This window comes from Hipposideros armiger, unplaced genomic scaffold (genome assembly GCF_001890085.2).
Source record: "Hipposideros armiger isolate ML-2016 unplaced genomic scaffold, ASM189008v1 scaffold_282, whole genome shotgun sequence".
Lineage (NCBI taxonomy): Eukaryota > Metazoa > Chordata > Mammalia > Chiroptera > Hipposideridae > Hipposideros > Hipposideros armiger.
In genome coordinates this window covers 1,376,741-1,395,884 of record NW_017731632.1, presented here as the reverse complement: position 1 = coordinate 1,395,884, position 19,144 = coordinate 1,376,741, and the positions used below count along the sequence as shown (strand labels likewise).

General features: G+C 50.1%; 1 protein-coding gene and 1 long non-coding RNA gene across 2 annotated transcripts; both read right to left on the bottom strand.

The window, feature by feature from the left end:
- Nucleotides 1-269: 269 nt before the first annotated feature.
- Nucleotides 270-2,695, bottom strand: LOC109390918 (uncharacterized). The gene is made up of 3 exons (XR_002125675.1): nt 2,521-2,695; nt 1,803-1,916; nt 270-482 (listed from the first exon to the last, which is right to left on the bottom strand). It is a non-coding gene; the product is annotated as an uncharacterized LOC109390918 (long non-coding RNA).
- A 1,745-nt stretch (nt 2,696-4,440) lies between these two features.
- On the bottom strand, nt 4,441-18,283 carry SLBP (stem-loop histone mRNA binding protein). Its single transcript, XM_019657940.1, has 8 exons — nt 18,153-18,283; nt 17,929-18,045; nt 13,341-13,445; nt 10,435-10,494; nt 9,984-10,121; nt 9,234-9,383; nt 7,963-8,044; nt 4,441-5,337 (listed from the first exon to the last, which is right to left on the bottom strand). The coding sequence occupies exons 1-8, from the start codon at nt 18,209-18,211 to the stop codon at nt 5,221-5,223; spliced, it is 828 nt and encodes a 275-aa protein (XP_019513485.1). The 5' UTR covers nt 18,212-18,283; the 3' UTR covers nt 4,441-5,220.
- Between the last annotated feature and the right edge of the window lie 861 nt (nt 18,284-19,144).

Genomic DNA, 19,144 nt, shown 5'->3' with positions numbered 1-19,144 from the left:
GGCAGGGAAGGCCGGTGGCTCTAGCCGGTTCGAAGGTCTTGGTTTCACCAGCAGCCCGACCGTTCGGGGTCCCCACCCTCGGACACCAGGGTTCCCACTCTCTGGGCTGTCCCCACCCTGCCCGTGACCCATTGCGTGACCTTGGGCAAGTCTCGGGCTCTTAAAAATTTAGGAGCATACTATATAGGTCGTCACCAACACGGTAAGACAAGAAACAAATACAAGTTGTAAGGACTGGAAAGGAAGAACAAAAACGGTCATCATTTATTCTAAGCATGGTTTAATACAAAGAAATACCAAGAGAAGATACGGTCAATATGTGATAACAAATAGGTTATATACTGAGCAAGGGAGGAGGACACAGATTAGTATACAACAGTGCTGATGCTTTTCACATACAAGCAGAACACGGACCGTTTCAGGAAGTGCCATCCACTCTCAATAATCAGGCTCCTATGAGTGAACATGAGGTTTTATAAGACCTGTACGGGGAAGGTTACAAAACATTACTAAAGGCGGTGCAAGCGCCGAATGAAGTGGGCAGACTGCCACAATCCGTGGACAGGAAGACAGCACAGCAAAGATGGTGGTTCCCACCCAATAACCTAAATGTCTCTTCACGCCCTTTGCTCATTTCCTACTTGGATTTGTTTCTTACTGTTGAGTTTTGGGAGTTCTTTGTGTATTCCAAATACAAGTCCTTTGTCAGATGTGTGGTGTAAAAAGACTTTCCCTCGTCAGCAGTTTGTCTTTTCAACCTCTTAACAGGGTGTTTCACAGAGCAAACGTTGGAAACTCAAATTCGGCTTTTTCCCTGGTGGTGAGTGCGCTGATGGCTTGTCACACCTGGAAGCCCTCCTCAAAAATCGCATTCAGGGCCATTGGGGGCATGCCACATGCCCCCTGGGTGCTTGGTGTTCACATGGGGGAGTGGCATACACTGGACTGGGTTCCAGGGCCGCTCCAGGAAGTGGCTAGGCTGTCTCTGCAGTGGACCTCCCACTTCCAAAGTGAAGTGCGGGCTGTTCTTACTCTTACCTGAGGACGGTCCCTGCTCTGCCTGTTACTAACGGAAGTGCAGGACTTTGTCAACACGTTAAAGGAGGCCCTCTGCAACCAGCTGTAACAGCTGCCACTGCTGAGTATTAGTAAGCATGTGGCATTCACTCTCTCCTTGAATCCTATGACGTAGACATATTATCCCAGTTTTATAGATGGGGACACGAAGGCCCCATCACACAGTGAGAAGAGAGCTGGGACTAGATGGCAGGTCTGGGTTCCTCACTGCACACAAAGTGCCCAAAATGCCAGGTCAGGCGGCGTGCTTGGGGCACCGTCCACAACTCAGTGCCCTTGTCGGAATGCCAGCCACCGAGCCCCTGGTGCCAATATCAAGCCTTTGCTTCCTGCACGCCTACACTGAGGAAGTACTTTTCCAGAAAACTTTATATGCATCTTGGAAGTGTAAGTTTTACAAAGTGGCTTAGGTCCAACCAAAGCCTGCACATGAAATGGCAAGCAAAACAAAAGCAATAACAAAGCAAAAAAAGAACCAATAAAAACAAATACCCCTCAAGGTTCTTAAAAATAAAATATGAAGACTGATGATCAACCTCCCTCCCCGCACGCCCACATACAAGCAGAGCCAGCCTGGTTCAGAGAAAACAGCTAGCACCTTACTTTGCAAGGCACTCTCCGTTTGCCAAGTCTGGTAATATGACTTTACCCAGCAGACCTTTTAAATTTGCCTACATGGGAGAAAAAAGATCCTTTAAACTGTGTTAATCAGAAGAGCCACCCACCTGGGTCCAGAAAGCCAGAAGTGCAGCCTTTTGGTTCAGGCAGAGGCTGCTGACACCTGGGATGCTTCATTGACGTCTTGCTACCAAAGGGACGAGGAATCAGCAACCTGATAGCTGAAAAAGAGCACCTAGAGGTCAGGGTCCTGATGGACCAGTGAGACACAAGACTGGCTTCACAGAACATGAAGGAAGTAGATGGGGGGAAGGGGGTGGGTAGGATGACAGCCCTGATACGCTGACCATGTCTATCTGTACACGGGAAGATAGGAAAATGAATCTCCAATGGGAGTGAGATAACCATCAGCCTGGAATTGTGAAGAATTAATCATGCTGGACAAACTTAATTTAGTTCTGACACTTCTCGGCTCTATGTACAAGAGTCAAGTGTAAAGAAACGCAATGCTAGCCCATTGGTTATTTGTAACCCTCATACAGAAAATATACTAGATGATATTAACGACATGAAAAGGCAAGTGCAAAGCCTGAAGATTGATCTCCTTGGTGCTTAAAAGCACTTCAAGAATTTAAATGCGAAGCAAAAGCAAGTAGCCAGAGTAGATTCTCCCAGAACCTGAGACAGATATCATGGCCTGCTCAAGGCCTCATTCGGCAGAAAGTCAAATGCACACTGGCACGCCTTGACCCCAATGTCACCGCTCCAGCCCCTGCTCCAGCCAGCCCAGCCTCCTTGCTGTGGTTTAAGACCAGCACCATCCACCTTCTGCCACAAATCAGTTACAGTCCTCCCCAGGCCTCCACGTCTCATCCGGCTACAGCATCAGCCCAAGGTCCAGTCTCATCACCGAAGTTGACTCTCCTCCGGAGGTTCTGTAGGCACAGCTCCTGCTATTCTCCTCTCAGCCTACAGACCTCTCAACTAAACAGACAGGTCATGTGCCCTGTCCCCAGCCCCCACCACACACAGCCCACGTATGAGGGCACATGCCCTCTGACACTCCTGTTCAAAGGGGGGTGGGTAGGGAGGGGACCCAGGGGTCAATGGCCATGGCAGTGCCTTCAGTAGGTCTGTCCTGGGGCTGGGACCTTCTGAGCTCCTGGCCCCGCCTCTGGGCTCCTGGCTCCACCCTCTGAATTCTCTCCTCTGTTGAAGGGTGGCCTGTGTGGAGCTGGGTAGTTTTCTCAACCTGTGGACTCCTGAGGGTCCAAAGGCCTCCTTTCATTTCACACTGCCTGTCCCTTTCAGTCCAAGCTGACAGCATGTTTGCCAATGTAATTCTTTCAAAAGCTTTTCAAGTGTCCTGTGAATCTTACTGAGGTTCATCAGACAAATGCCACATGCACAGGTCTCCTCAAAACAAGCCCTTCTCTGTATTGGGCTTCTGCCAAGGGACAAGCACTTGAGTGTCATAAGTCCTACTGTCTGATGCAGCACCCTTCCCCGGCCCTAACCAGGCTAGTCCAGCCACGGCCTCGGCTCTCTGGGTCCCATCTGTCTTCCCAGCTGAGCTCTGGATCTGGTCTCTGCTGGGAAGCCCCTCAGTGCCAGTCTCCCTTGCCACGTGGAGAGGTTGAGAAGAACCGAGACAATCCAGTGCCACTCCTTCCCGCGTAACACCTCCTGTCAGTGTCCCTGTCCTCTGCTCTCAGTGAGCAGCAGGAAGCCAGAGGCACTTGGTGTAGTCTGGAAAGTCCCCTGGCTCCTCCAGCCCGCGTCACTTTCTACTTCCCACCCGCACTCTCCTCACAGTGTCCCAGCGACCTTCTAGCTCCTGGGCACTAGCCAGCCAGTGCCCACACCTGAGGGTCATTGTTGGCAGTCTACACACCACACCCCACCTCAGGGCCTCTGCACCTGCTGCCCGCTGGGGTGAGTCCTCCTCACCAACAGCAGGTCCCTGAAATGCCACCCCCGGTACCTCCCCACCACCGTCTCTCCCCTCCCCTCGGCCCTTCTCCTCCTCGCTTTTCTCTTCACCTGACAGTGTATTCAGTATCCTGTCCCTGCTAAGTTGTGAGTGAACTTGAGCATCCTGTTCCCTGCATGTCCTGTGTCTACTGGACTGTGCCTGACAAAGTACGGGATCAACAAATGTGTTAAATCAACGAGGACAGGCTTCTGCCCCTTTGAAACGTTGAACAGCTGCCAGAGCCTGTCCCTTTTCTGAAGCGAGTTCAGCATCACTTTCGAGGAGCATCCCTGGGACATGTGGCCATGGATGGGCTGGTGGCCACGTCTGCCGGCAGAGCAGCCAGGGTCCAAGTGTGTGACGTGGCAGACCCGCCGTGGGCAGCGCAGTCCCCTCGGGACCCAGGTACAACACTTGCTCTGCTCCCAGGGACTCTGTGCAACCCTGGTCTGTTTCAGGGGACAAGGAAAGGCCCTGTCACCCCAGGTTCCGAGCAGGCATCACACCTAGGTCTCCAGCTTCCTCAGTGGGTCTGCTGGGCACGCACTTCCCTCAAGCAGGAGACCTGGGCCTAAGGGAAGGGCACACATGTACATAAGCTGGCCACAGCTCCAGCCCTACAAAGTCCTCCTTGGAGGGCGGGGCGGGTTTAACGAGCCTGGGCCACGACTGTCACCACTGTATGCTGTCCTCCCAGTGCCACGTACTCCCACTCCCAACAGGACGGTCACAACAGTTAGCCTATCTGGCAATGTAATCAATCAGTTACATAAGGTTCTTTACTTTTTATTTTTGCAATGCCATTCCATACAAAAGCAATAGAAACAAGAGTCTCAACAAGAAGTTTACAATTGGATATCTGAACAGAAAATCTGTATACATCATCATTTACAGCAATTTTACATGGTAAATTAACTGTGTAAAAAAACATTCTTTCTAAATCCTGCTGCTGCCTTAACTCTTGAAGTATTCTTGGTAGGAGGCCTACGTGGCACTATTTACAAGTACCAAATTCAGACCGCATAACTTACATAAAATCTATTAATTTAACAGCTCAACATCTTAAGCTATTCAGTGCTCTGTGGGAGGGAAAAGCCACCTTGACATACTGACAAACTGACATTTCCATAGAGATGTTAAAGGTGTCCCACGGGAGAAGACTTCAGCAGACCCCAGTAAAGAAAGCTGATACCAGACTGCACCTGTGGACACTGGGTCAACTCAAACCCGACATCTGACAACTAGCATCTAAAACCCTGTGGAAACCAGTTGAAGTGTGCTTGTCCACTCAGTGGGGGTTAAGCAATTAAGTTTGCTGCGAGATTGCTTCACGTTCAATTTTCATTGGATTTAGTTCCATTTACAATTTAAAACATGCAACATACATTCACTATACATAAAATTGTTTAAGAAAATAAGGCAAGGATAACGATTCACGACATAATAAACTATTAACAGAAGCCACCGGTGACAAGGGCAGCAACGCATGCTGGGCTGGCCCTCCCTGGCCAGGTGCTGTCTGTCAGGGGCCTCTGCAGGGCACCAGTTAGTTAGCTCATGGCCGAGAAGTCTTTCAAGGGTTCAGTTAAGCAAGCTTCCAAGTCAAACTCATCCTCCGCTTGGCAGTCCACGTGTCTAACTTTGGTGGGTGTGCCAGAGTACATATCCTGGAAAACAGAAGCATGGGTCACAGCCAGTTTCTCAAGCACATGGGACCTGCTGCCAGGGCACTGGGCACAAGACTGCTCACCCCACCAGGGGAGAGAAGGCCACCTCCTACGGCCACAGCTATGGGCCCAGCCGGGTCATTACAGCAAAGCCCTATGATAAGAATGCTGGAACAGAGGGAATTCAAAACATTAGCTAATTACAACTCACGGGCACCATCAAACTTTGTTTTCGCTGGCTGTACCAAATTCCTACCCACTAACCACCTCCCCCAGATTAGCAATCAACTGACCCTTTAAGGCCTCTGAGTAGCAGTGACAGACAGGAGCTGCTGTATGGCCTACGCATCACCTCGAGACGTGTGAAGCAGAATCACACCGAATCACCAAGCACCCATTCTCCAGCTGCGGAAGCCACCTCGAGGGCAGTCCCTTCCCAAGCCCATCTCACCCCGAAACTTCTGGGGACTGCGTAGAGGACATACAAGACTGGTGTGTTTGCTTGCACTGGGAAGGACACTGCCCAAGGGACAGAATATGTTCTGCTTACACAGCACTGCAGAACCCAAAGCTTAGATGTGTGCAGTCATGGACGCCGTTTACAAGCACAGAGAGTGCCAGAAGGCTGGACAGAACTGAACAGGGGCTCTCAGGACACAAGGTGACAGCGTTTAGTTTGATAAATTTCTGGATTGTTTTAATGAACAGGTTTTGCTTTTTTCATTAAAAAAGTTTAACTGAAGGGTCATACGTTCAAACATCAGAGTTTAAACTTAGGGAGTTTAAACCAGTTGAAGCCCAATGTTTATAGCAACTAAAACCAAAGTTTTAAATGGATGTTAAAAAATGGTTCCTGTTTTTACAAGGGAGAAATCTGACTGACCACCCGACTCGTGTTACAATTTAACATCACCAATAACGAGACAACCTGCTATACGCAACACCCAAAGTGTCCAATCCAAATCTGACCCTTAAGGAAACGATGGGCAGCTCCCAAGTGAGGGGTGTCCTACCCGACTAGCCTGAACTAAAAAAGTCAATGACACGGAGCAAAGGCAGGGAGGCTATTCTAAGTTAAAGGATATTTAAGGAACATGGCAATTCAAATGTGTGATCCTTGATTAAATTCTAGATCAGAAAAGAAAGAGACCTGTAAAAAGAACATTATTGGGACAACTGGGAAACCTGAATACGGATGTTTGTTAGATGGCAGAGTCTGATCAATGTCACGCCTCGAGCAGAGTAACTAGCCTGTGGTTATGTGCAGCGGTTAATGCTGACGCCCCACCCCGCAGCTTGCTTCCAGTGGTAAGGACCACAAAAGCCAGGATCTCAGCCCAGCCTGCCCTCCTCCCCTCCCTTCTGCACGCCAGCCGCCTCTCCGTGGATGCCCCCAGGGCTTCCTGCCACAACCTGGCCCCTTGTCTTCATGGTCTGGCTCCCCACACACACCTGTGCGGTCTCACCTCTCCTCCCCGACCCCTGTGAGTACCTAGCTTCGGACACTGCGAGTGGCTCGTTCAGAATCTGTTTTTTGAGCTGGGACAAGGCTTAGTCTTGACCCAAACTAAGGATGCCTCCTGAGCTCTTTCCGAGTGTCTCTCTCGTCCTCCCTCTGGGTAAACAGCCACGAAGTTGGGACCACCCTAACATGAGATAACCTGTTTTCATTTACCTCAACAATTTCCCCGTGTCATGAGTCTTCAAAACAAATCTGGGACAGCTGGGTTCCTATGACATAGACATAATCTTGCCTTTCCTCTGTTGTTAAACATTTCTGCTACTTCTAGCCTCTGTCACACACTGTCAGATAAAAGTGTGTGGTTGCAGATGTTCCACAGAACTAAAGGACACGTAGCAGGCTTAGCAGTGGTGACACAGGTGACAGGAAGGCAGTAAAAGCAACCACATACCTTTGCATTGTCTATGCTTCTGAACTGTTCACACAGTACAGACCATCTTACACAAAGCGTGACTATTTCACAAACACTTATGTTTCCTAGTTTTTAACCAATTTTTATGCTTCATATGCTGGGTATTTCCATATGCAAATATGGGGTAGTCTCCTTTATGAAACAAAGGGGTCATTTTACTGTGGATGCTGACATATGCTTGTACACACACACAGTCTGGAAGAACATGCACCCAACCAGTAACTACAGGATTAGAGATGAGACAATTTTGTACGCTTCATTTAATTTTTGGATTTCCCCCCTCAAAAACATGATTTTTTAAAATTGGCAAGTGTGGGGAAAAGCCCTCGGCCCAAAGCATTGCTTTATTGAATAACAATGAGCACATGCCTCCTATACTAGAGGTCAGCAGCACGAATTCGTACAGCCTAAAACTAACGCCAGCAGCACACCTATGCGATGCTGGGACCAGAGAAAGGCCTTTGACTTTTAAATGTAACTGGTGGGACTAATGAGTCAGCCTGAGCCAAACCCCTAAATTAAGGTCATTTCCTGGGAACGCCACTAATCTGACATTTTGATGGTATCAGAGAACAGGGTAAGGAGACCGTCAGAAGCAGTGGAATCAAACGTCAGCTGAAACTTCAGCTTAGAGAGGGGCACATATTGTCCACAAATGACCTGAGAGACAAAACCAAGGAAAGGAACTTACAAAGTTGTCCTGGGAGCTGGTCTGGGACTCGGTGCTGCTTTCTGTCGATTCGGTCTCCATTGCCCCGAGGTCTACAGGATGTCTGTGAAACCAAACAGGTGTGTTTGTCAGTCAACACTTCACAAAGTCAGGAGACATGCGATGCGGGAAAGTTCTCCCGGTCTGTTCGCTAAAAACAAACGCCATCAACCCCACGCCGCCCTGTGAAGACGCTGACATGTGTCTTCTCTGCTCCCTGGGAGACTGAATAGCTTTCAGTGATTCCACATGCAGACTGACCCCTGCCCAGTCAACCCAGAGGTCAAACTGGCAAATCACCACCCGACTCAGAGCACACACCATCTGCCCACTCTCGACTACAGTGGGACTATTTACATCTACAAGCATCCTTCTGAAGTAGAAGCATTAATATTAAGCCCCATTTTGGCAGGAGTGGGGGGTGGGGGGATGAACACTGCAACAGACCAAACTACAGATCATCGCTAATTTTTCCTATTTTCTACTCATAAAGAGAATGGGACAACAGTGTCATACTAGAAAAAAATTGGTGTGACATCTTGTGAGGCCAAATTTGTAAATCCATACTAGAAATCATTTCAAACACGACAATTTCTAATAAATTTCCCCAGCACAGAGCAAAAACTCAAACATTTGTTGAATAAATGTGTCTGAGGGAGTCTCAGGTCAAGAGAGGAGCTGAGAAAAGTACAGAGGAGGTGAGCGAAGACCATCCTGTCCACCTCCCTGTCCAACCTGCACCCAGACCATGCGGCCCAGGTCCAGGCCTGAGATCTTTCCAACCAGGCACAAGTGTAAAAACCAATAGGGAGAAGATAACAGCCTTCCCTAGTTAAAAAGAAGAACGGTTATTTTCATAGTTCAAAATAAACTGCTGAAATAGTTTTTAGAATGCTTATATAGGAACAAACAAAACCCCATGTATTTCTATAACAGGTTCACCAAGCTCCATTTTCTCTAACTACAAAGGTCAGTTCAGTTCGGGAAGCACACTGCTGCCTCCGCCCCTCCCATAGCCCCCCCACCGTCCAGCTGTGCATACGCATGGAGAAAGCGGACATGAAGCTGTAAAACTGGCTGCTCTCCCTTCAAACTTCCAGACGGACTTCACACCATGACAACCTGCCTGCCACACAAGAGACAGAGCCATTGCAGACATACAATTCTTTTTTTCTGTGAACTTGTGAAGTTTTTACTAAATCCACAGGGGTAAAAACCATATTGTGAGGGTCTGGGGAATGGTGCAGACGTACATTTCTTGAAAATCACATCCTTCTTCAGCTGGAGGGTCCCAGAAATGAAGAGCCACCTTCCAGAGCTTGATCTGCTGGTCCCACGATCGTCGACTGTACTTCTTAAATTTGTTGGGGGTCTTGGGGTGAACGCCAGGCTGCCGAAGGTGTCTACAGGAGAAGGAGTTACCCACACATCATCACGTGTGCACACAGCTTCCAGATGAACCAAACTCTGAGGTTAGCGTTATTAAAAAATTATAGATCAACTGACATTCTCCAAAACGAGCAAATGGCGGATGAGAAAGCACACCTCTGACTCTGCTGTCCCTTGGCAGAGGAAAGGCGCATTTGAATCCTGCCAAGGTGACACATTATCTGGAGGTCTCTGTGCCCTGCGAGGAGCAGGGCAGGAGCACGCTGCCTGGACAGAACTAGCACTGCCCTCTGTCTCCTCCAGGAAGTTTCACAATCTGCAACTTAAACGTTACTTTTTTCCCCACTGTGCATTTTAATAACTTTACATTTAGAAGAATGCCATGAGGACTGAGGGATGAAGTGTTAGCCACATTCTAAATAGTGAAATATTGTTTTTTAAATCTTCCTGTCCTTGGCTCTTTAGTCACCAACCCATCCTTACTTCTTTATTTACCTAAGCGCCTGGAAGTCCCTATAAATAGTTCTTGGCAGCTGTGACCTATTCCCGGAATCAGGTCTACAACCTAAGCAGCTCTTCAGACTTATGGGGACATGCCAATGAGACAAGACTACCTTGGGACTTCTTTGATGTAGCGATCATAGGCGATGGTGTTCTTCCCGTAGTTGATCTGCTTCTGTCTTCTCATCAGGACACTCTCATCTGTCTCCAAGTCGGCCGGCACTGCAGACGTAGACTCCTTAGAATCAGAACTGAAGAAAATGAAATTAACAACAGAAAGAGCCTTGCAATTAAGATCACTGTGCAAGACAACGGAGAAACACAACAATGAAGGCATTCTTGTCTTCTGGACTCCAAACCACATTAATCCCAGAACAGTCCAGAACCTCTGCATATGCGTATGTGGGAACTTAGTACACAGCAGACACTCGTATTTCAAATCGGTGAAGAACGGACGAATCCATAAATGCTGTTGGGATAATCAGCATCTCGTGTTCACGGGTTTTTTCATTAAGAAATTACAGGTATATCAAACTAGAAAAGAAACATTTCCACGGCACTTACCTTCCCGATGATGATTTTCTCTCTCTTCCAAAATCATTTATGAGGAGTTTTCTTTTATATCTGGGAGCAAAACAGATGTTGCCGTTTTTTAAAAGGTATAAAAATGAACACTGAATGCTTTAAGAACTAAAAGATAACCACAGGAATGAAGCCTTCTTCCTGGTGTGGTCTGAGTAGGTGGGTTAGGGTAAGAGCTTGTTGCTTCTTTGACTTTCAACCTCCCTCAGTTACCTTGCCTTCTAAAAACATAAAGGTTATTTGCCCAAACCATATAAAGTGTTTGAGGCCTCAATGCCCCCAGGCATCACTATTTGTAATGAGGGGGTTCTCTAGGACAAACAGACCCCAACAGTTTCAGTAGTGAGATCCAAACATAAAAATTAATACCCCCAGGGGCCAGCCGAGTGGCTCAGTTGGTTAAGAGCTCGCTCAAGAGTGTGAGTTCTGAGCAATAGGGTCGACGGTTCAATTCCCGGCCTGAGCTGAGCTGCCGCTGAGCTGCCAACAGGTGGCAGGATGGCTCAGCTAAAAAATAAAAAAAATTAATACCCCCAAAATCCTGTAGCCTTAAAAAAATAAAATAGAGCCAGTTGGGTGGCACATTGGTTAAAAGTTGGCTTGGGACACCAGCTCTGAGCAGCAAAGCCCCGGTTCGGATTCCACATGAGGGCCAGTGACCCTGCGCCCTCCACAGCTAAGATGGTGAACAACAGCTCGACCTGGAGCTGGGATGCCGCAACGACGCAGGCTGCAGTGGGGCTGGCCAGCAGCTGGCGTGAACTTTCATAAGCTGCCATGAGCCGCCGTCCAATGGCCAGCGAGCGACTGCTTCACCCGGGAAGAGTGCAATGATAATACCAACATGGGCCAGTGAAGCGAAGTCCTCCACAACTAGACTGAAGAACAAAAGGACAGCAACTTGTCTGTTCCCCTCCTCCAATTCCCCAAGAAAATCTTAAATAAATAAATAAGTAAATAAATAAAGATAAACCTAATTTGAAATAAAAAGTTTGTATTTCTAACACAATCACCACTAATGGGGCCTGTGAGCCTGCTGGGCACCGCTCACCCACCTTCTGACCTTGGAAGAGGCTGAGCATCACACTCATCTTGTTTCTTGTGGATTTCCCGAGGCCCTGGCTTTCTATCACAGCAACTACCAAACCCAGTTCTGCAAAGCATGCCACTACAAGGAGCGTAGTGCAATCCAACCATGAACCTCAAGCTAGAAGCTCATCCGCGTGTCTGAAAGATGTCGAGCGTCACTGCATCCTTCCAAAATCTAAAGCACTCGCCCCTCCCAAGATTGCTGTGGCGTCCCAGTGTATTCTGGACACAAAAGGTAGTGAACTCATTTATCTCCTGTGTACCTAGAATGGCAGTGATTACACAGCACCCTGTGAGAACCGAGAAACCAGTCCCTCCAATCGTTTCCGGTAGGGCTTCCTTCTCTCCGGGACCCCTTGAAGAAGAGTGGCTTCAGGTATGACTAAACCATTTTCAGGTTTCCAGACAGCTAGTGTAGAGTGCTGTTACCCTCCTGGAAGTATAGCGAGCTGAATTCTCACCCCCTTCCTGGTGGGGAGTAGGGAGGCTTTGTCATCAGGTCAAATCCCCTGGGTTATTACTAAAAGGAGCAGCATTTCATCAGAAAGGGCATAATCAATAGAGTGGCCTAAAACACAGCAGCCTGTTTTGCAAAGTAGGACAATGTTCAGAGACAGGCCCGTGAGACAACTGAGGGACAAAGAGGGGTCCACCGACAGGAGGGTTCCCACCTCAGGTGGTGACCTGGGGGGGGGGGGGGGTCACAGCACACAGGCATGTTATAGTCATTATAAACTATGTGAGCAGAACACAGAAACTGCAGGGATCAAGTCAAACCTCCTAACTTTACAGGTGACAAAATCGAGATCTAAAAAAAAAAAAACTCATTCAAAACACTGGGGCCCACCTCTGCCAACTCCCAATGCACTTTTCCTACCACCCCCCACACACGTTTTGATGCCTAAAAGAAAGTGGCGCCCTTAATGGTCATAACCAGCCCTTGTGTGCCTGTGCCTTTCCAAAGGGGGCAGCTACGAATGCCACCAGCCACTGCAGCGGTGGGCAGGCAGCCTGGCCGCATCCCTGCCGACTCAGAACGCATTTTCTCAGCAGAATTAACAGCCAGTGGGCTCTCGGTCCGACCTCCTACAGCTGATTATGAGCCACAACATTTTAAGTCAAGGCCAATGAGCTGGGCTGGGTGGCTTGTATCAAAGGGGAGGAAGGCCCCCAAACACCAGTGCGAATGTCACCAAGGGAGACAAGCAGCGGTTAAGGAACGTCACCTGAGCATAATGAGTCCAGAAGAGGAAGCGGCTTGTAGTTTGTGACTACTTGGATATACACGGTTTTGGGTACAACTACAAGGGGTTCCAGACAGCTGGTGTAGAGTGCTGCTACCCTCCTGGAAGTATAGCGAGCTGGATTCTCACCCCCTTCCTGGTGGGGAGTAAGGCTCCAAGTTGGAGACCCCTCCCTGAGCTCTGGCCATTTCCAGGCTGTTACCTGAGCCAACTGTCAGTCACGAATGCACCCCTATTTGGAGAGCACACCACACATTTTGCGGGGCTGGGAGCACCCCGCAGGGTAGATCCTCTGCTTCCCACCCACCCACCCACATCCGGAAGGACAGCCCCAAGTTGGGGGTCCTCACACTCTGAGCAGGCTCGTCTGGAAAGCTGAAGGCGTGGCTGGGCCCTCGACAGGCCTGGGAGTCTGCACTTCTAATGCGTCCCCAGAAGCTGCCTGTGGTGCTGGTGCGGGGACCAAACTTTTAAGAGCCACTGCTCTACAACATACCTCACACTTAATATATAAAACACCACAGATACCATTTCAAAGCAGTCTGAAATGTATACCTTGCAATTTCTTTGTTAACTTTGGTCCTCATTTCATCTTCTTCGACTGCACTGGCCCAGTCTGTACATCTAGGATGGGGCTTTGGGCCTTCGGGGGTGGTAAAGCTGCAATCAAACAAAAACGAACGTCTAAACCACAGCACGTACTTTCAGTTTCCTTTCACACTGTACATCAGGAAATGTTCAAACGTTTGCAGAGTGCTAAGGGAATGGGCTCCGGGGTAACCTCTGCCCTGTAACTTCCTAGCTCACTGAGTTTGGGCAATTCACTTAAGCCTCTCGGGGCTTCGTTCATTCTTTTCTGTGCACCCACCACGTGCCAGCACTGGCTAAATCATGAGGACAGTGTCCCCTGGGGAGACAGGCAGACAAAGTCAACAGGCAGCATTTCAGCACCGAGGAGGGTGCCAAATACAACTTATTCTTTTATTTGCAAGATGAGGAGCTGTTTTTTTTTTTTTAAGATTTTATTGGGGAGTTGGGGGAGGGGAACAGCGTTGGGGAATCGGGGAAGGGGAACAGACAAGTTGCTGTCCTTTTGTTCTTCAGTCTAGTTGTGGAGGACGTCACTTCACTGGCCCACGTTGGTATTACCATTGCCCTCTTCCCGGGTTAGGCAGATCGGCCGCCGACGATTGGATGGCCGCTCACAGCGGCTCTTGGCAGCTCACGCCGGCTGCCAGCTGTTGTTCACCATCTTAGCTGTAGCGGACACAGCATCACTGGCCCTCATGTGGGATCCGAACCGGGGCCCTAATGCTCAGAGCTGGCGTCCTAAGCCAACTCCTAACCAATGCACCACTAGGCCAGCCCACCGAGGAGCTTTTTTTTTCTTCAGGACTTTAAGATTTCAAATACACTTAATGCTAAGCAGGGTAAGTAGCACATTGAAATGTACTGAATAAACTATTTATTGGCTACTATTTACTTTCAGATGCATACCCTTCATGATTCAGAATGTAGCCCATCATGATTAAAGTTGGGGATAAGAACATACATGGGGGGCCGGCGAAGTGGCGCGTTGGTTAAGAGCTAGCTTGGGACGCCAGAGGGCCCCGGTTCGGATCCCACATATGAGGGCCAGTGACACTGCCCTCCACAGCTAAGATGCTGAACAACAGCTCAACCTGGAGCTGGGCAGCTGTGAGTCGCCGGCGACAGCGTAGGCTGCAGCCCCTGTGGCAGTGGGTTGCCATGGACTACTGTGTGTAGCCAGCAGCCGTAGTGAGCGGCCGTCCAGAAGCCGGCGACTGATCTGCCTCGCCTGGGAAGAGTGCAATGATGGTGCCAACTTGGGCCAGTGAAGCAACGTCCTCCACAACTAGACTGAAGAGCAAAAAGGACAGCAACTTGTCTGTTCCCCCTCCCCCAATTCCCCAGCACTGTTCCCATCCCCCAATTCCCCAATAAAAATCTTTAAAAAAAAAGGAATATACATGGGGGCCAACCAAGTGGCTCAGATGGTTAAGAGTTCGCTCAAGAGTGCGAACTCTGGGCCGGCTGAGTGACGCATTGGTTAAGACTTGGTTTGGGGATGCCAGCTCTGAGCAGCGGGGCCCCAGTTCGGATCCCACGTGAGGGCCAGAGATGCTGCGCATTCTAAGCTAAGATGGTGAACAACAGCTCAACCTGGAGCTGGGCTGCCGTGAGTCGCCAGGAACGGCGTAGTCTGCAGTGGACTCCCGTAAGCTACCGTGAGCGGCCAGCAGCCGGCATGAGCTGCCAAGAGCCACCCTGAGTGGCCATCCAGTGGCTGGTGGCCGATGTGCCTCAACCGGGAAGAGAGCAATAATAATACCAACATGGGCCAGTGAAGCGACGTCCTCCACAACTAGATTTAAGAACAAAAGGACAGCAACGTCTGTTCCCCTTTCCCGATTCCCCAACGCTGTTCCCCTATCCCAATTCCCCAATAAAAAAAATCTTAAAAAAAAAAAGAGTGCAAACTCTGAGCAACAGGATCGCCGGTTCAATTCACGGCCCAAGCTGAGCTGCCAACAGGCGGCAGGATGGCTCAGCTAATAAAAAAAAGTAAATACATATACATATACATATATATATATATATATATATATATATATACACACACATACGTATTAGATATATCTATATGGGCGTCCTCGCTGCATTAGCAGTTAGTCTGGTAGAGGTCCCCCTGGACTTGGGTTAAATTTAACCTAGGAGCTCGGTTCTATCCAGAACTCAAGGAAATCTTTAGTCAAGATCAGGCAGTTTAAAAACAGGCTTGGGGCCAGCTGAGTGGCTCAGTTGGTTAAAAGCATGAGCTCTGAGCAACAGGGTCGCCGGTTCGATTCCCACATGGGCCAGCGAGCTGCTCCTGAGCTGAGCTGACAATAGGTGGCAGGATGGCTCAGCTGGTGAGAGCACGTGCTCCTAACAACAAGGTTGCAGGTTCAACTCCCGCATGGGATGGTGGGCTATGCCCACCCGCAACTAAGACTGAACACGGCACCTTGAGCTGGGCAGCTATGAGCTGCCGATGGGCGGCCAGATGGCAACTGGACTTGGAGCTGAGTTAGCTGCGCCCTCCACCACTAAGATTGAAGGACAATTTAGCTGTTCCGCTTTCCAAATTCCCCAACTGTTCTCCTTCCCCAATTTAAAAAAAAAAAATCTAAAAAAAAACCCCAAAACCAACAAAAAACCCCCCATAGGTTTGATGCCAAGAATTCTGGCAGTTAGAATCACTGGTATGTCTGTTCTTCATAGACTAGATGTAAACTTATGCTTTTGTATTTCCTTCTCTATTTTCTATTGGCCACTACTGGTGTATCAAAACTAGACACTAACTTCAAATTCAACTAAAACAATAAGCAACCTTATTTATATATTCTACCTGCAAACCACCAAACCACCTGCATGCTTTGAAAATGCAACTGCAACAACAAATGATTAATCCTTTTAGGTAATTATCATTTCTTCTGCTGGTTATCCCACCCAGAGAAACTCAAATTGGATTTCTGAAAGTAAAAATCCAGAGTCTAAAAATGGTTGGCAGGGTGTGAAATCAAAATACCATATTTCCCCATGTATAAGACGCTCCCATGTATAAGATGCACCTTAATTTTGGGGCCTGAAATTTGAAAAAAAAAAAAAAAAGTATTACATTAAGTTGTTGAACTCAAGTTTGATTCATCATAAAATTCATACAACTCATCACTGTCAAAACTCCCAACCATTAGCTTGTCCTCATCTGTGTCTGATGATGAATCACTGTCTTCACTTCATATATTGCCTCGTCCTCAGTTCCATCTATGGCATTTGAAATCTACAACCACTGAATAAGATGCATCCAGTTTTTAGACCTCAAATTTTTCAAAAAAGATTGTGTCTTATACATGCGGAAATACGGTAACTGTGTTGCAGATGCAGAACACGACGCGGAGGCTTGTCCATGGTTGAACATCAACTCTCGTTAACCTATCAAGAGGTTCAGGTCTGGGTCTCCCAACAACAGATTCCCACACTTTTAGAAGGTGCTTAAAAACTACCTTTCGCTATATCTCAAATGTGGTAGTATAGAAGAGAATACCTTTTGTGGAACTAAAACCCATTTCTTAGATTAGGCAGGTTATATTCACCAACTCATCCCATCTTAGGACAAGAACACTTAATGGGAAATAGCTCCAATGGAAAATAAAGCTTGTTTCACACACTGAGCTAACCTCCCTCCAAAGGAACCACATTTGCACCCTACAATAGGAGTGTAGCTGGCTCTACTCCCCAGGCACCCACATACGTTCCCCAATGCAGTCCCCACCAGGGGAGAGTTTTGCAGAGCAGATGAGAGGACCCAGGACAGGAGCATTCCTACCGGGTTAGAACAAGGAGGCCCGTGTGGCTGACTGGGGAGTTACAGGGGTGCCCCTGGAGATCCAGAACACCTCGAAGGCAATGTAAGGATGTCCCATTTTATCTTCAGCTAACTGGGAGCCCACTGGAGGTTTCCGAGCTTGTTCTCAACGCTAAGTTTGGTTACTCTCTGTACATCTAGCCCTAGAGCCTCTGCCACACTCATCTCCTTCCCAGGTAATCGCATCTAGCACCCCTATATGCTAATAACTCACATTTGTGCCCGACATGAGCGGCGTCCCCATGCAAACTCAGATCCCATCACCTTCTCAACATCACCTTGCTCTTTTTGGTCTGCATAAAACCACACGCCAACCTCAAGGGTTTGTATCCGGGCACTCACCTTTTGTTGACTGGTTTGACACCTAACTTCTCTCAGCTAACTCTTATAAAGGGAGCCTAACAGGCTGCAGCGGACCCTGTAAGCCGTCCGTGGCGGCCCTCACACTGTGCCAGGAATGTAACAGGCTCGCTGGCTGAGGTTGAGGCCACTTTCTGTTGCACTAGTCAGGCGTGGTAAGGGACAAGCAGCTCAACCAGTCAAAACATAGTGACCCAGGGGCGCCGTAACTAAGTCCAGCGTTGCGAGGCACCCGAGCCTTAACCGGTGGGGGTGGTGACCCACCGGCGCCCAAACTAGCCCAGGCCGCCGCCGCCGCCTGCGTTCCCCGCCCCTGGAGCAGGCGGCCCCGGGCACGCGCACCACAAGGCCCACCTGTCAGGTCTGCGGTCGTCCGCCGGCTTTGCGAGGCCCTCGGCGTCCTCCGCCGTCCTGCGCCTGCCATCGGCTCTGCGCTTGCGCCCGAGGCTCCATCTCGCGGGGGGCGGCGGGCTGCAGACGGGAGGCCGCGTCAGAGTTGGCAGGGCGAGCCGCAACCCCGCCGCCCCGGCCCCCGCCCGACCTGCCCGGAACGCCCACGTCGCGCGGCCCGGCCTCACCTAGCGTCGCGGTCGATGCGGCTCCGATACCTAGGGGGGCTTTGCGAGCGGCAGGCCATATCCAGCGCTGCGACGACCGGCGAGTCCTCCCCGGCGGCGCTGACAGACTGCGCGCCCCCGCCCCCAACAGCCTTTATCTGCCGTCGCCCCGCCCCGCGCCATTCCCGCGCGCCCGGCCGGACGAGACCATCGGGCCCCGTGGGCGGGGGAGCCCGCTCGGCTGCGCGCGCCGCGCAGGCGGCCTAGGATCGCGGGAGACGCCAGACCGTCGCCTGGACGCTGCCGGCTACGACGCGGGTCGATGCAGTGGGTTTGAATGAGGACAGGCCCGAGTAAAAGGTCGCCCTCTTGGCATGGAGGCGCCCGGGACCCCTCGGATGTTGATTGGACGCACCTTCGCGGGAGAGGGGAGGGGCACTGGCGGGAGATTCGGTTGCGCGCGACGCGGACGCTCGGAGAGGCAAGCGGCACGTCCCCGATTGGCCGGCCCTCTTATTGGTCCCGGCCTGGGAGGGGCGGTCTCCGATTGGCTGGCCGGGCGGCGGCGTCCTCCGCGCTGGCGGGAACAGGAACCCGGAAAGGGCGGCAGTCGGGTTGCGCGGGGCCGCGCCGACAGCTGCTGTCTTCACCCGTCGCGAGTCTGCGGTAACGCAACAGCCCCTAGCGCCGCGCTCCGTCATATCTCCCCACCAACCACCGCTCACCTCCTCCGCTTTCAGCGCCGCACCCCGCGGGCCCTCCGTGACCCCCCACCCAGCGGAGCCCTGGGCCAGTCTCCGTGCTGCTAAATGCTGACACGTTCGTGCAAAACGACAGTGAAGTGGAGGCGTCAGGTGGAAAAAGACATTCAGGACGCAAAAAACTCGATTCCACCTCTCGTGTTTTCAACGGGCTGTATGTACCACTTTCCTAAAAACGCTTAGGGTCCAGGGTCCAGCAGCAGTATGGGGGAGCACCAAGTGTTGGGGATCTCGCCCCACCGGAGAACCTGG

Coding starts and splice junctions, on each gene's coding strand:
- SLBP (XM_019657940.1), bottom strand. CDS start 18,211: ATGGCCTGCCGCTCGCAAAGCCCCCCTAGGTATCGGAGCCGCATCGAC. Junction 10,495..13,340: donor GTTAACAAAGAAATTGCAAG/GTATACATTTCA, acceptor TTTTGCTCCCAG/ATATAAAAGAAAACTCCTCA. Junction 10,122..10,434: donor AGAAAATCATCATCGGGAAG/GTAAGTGCCGTG, acceptor CATTTTCTTCAG/TTCTGATTCTAAGGAGTCTA.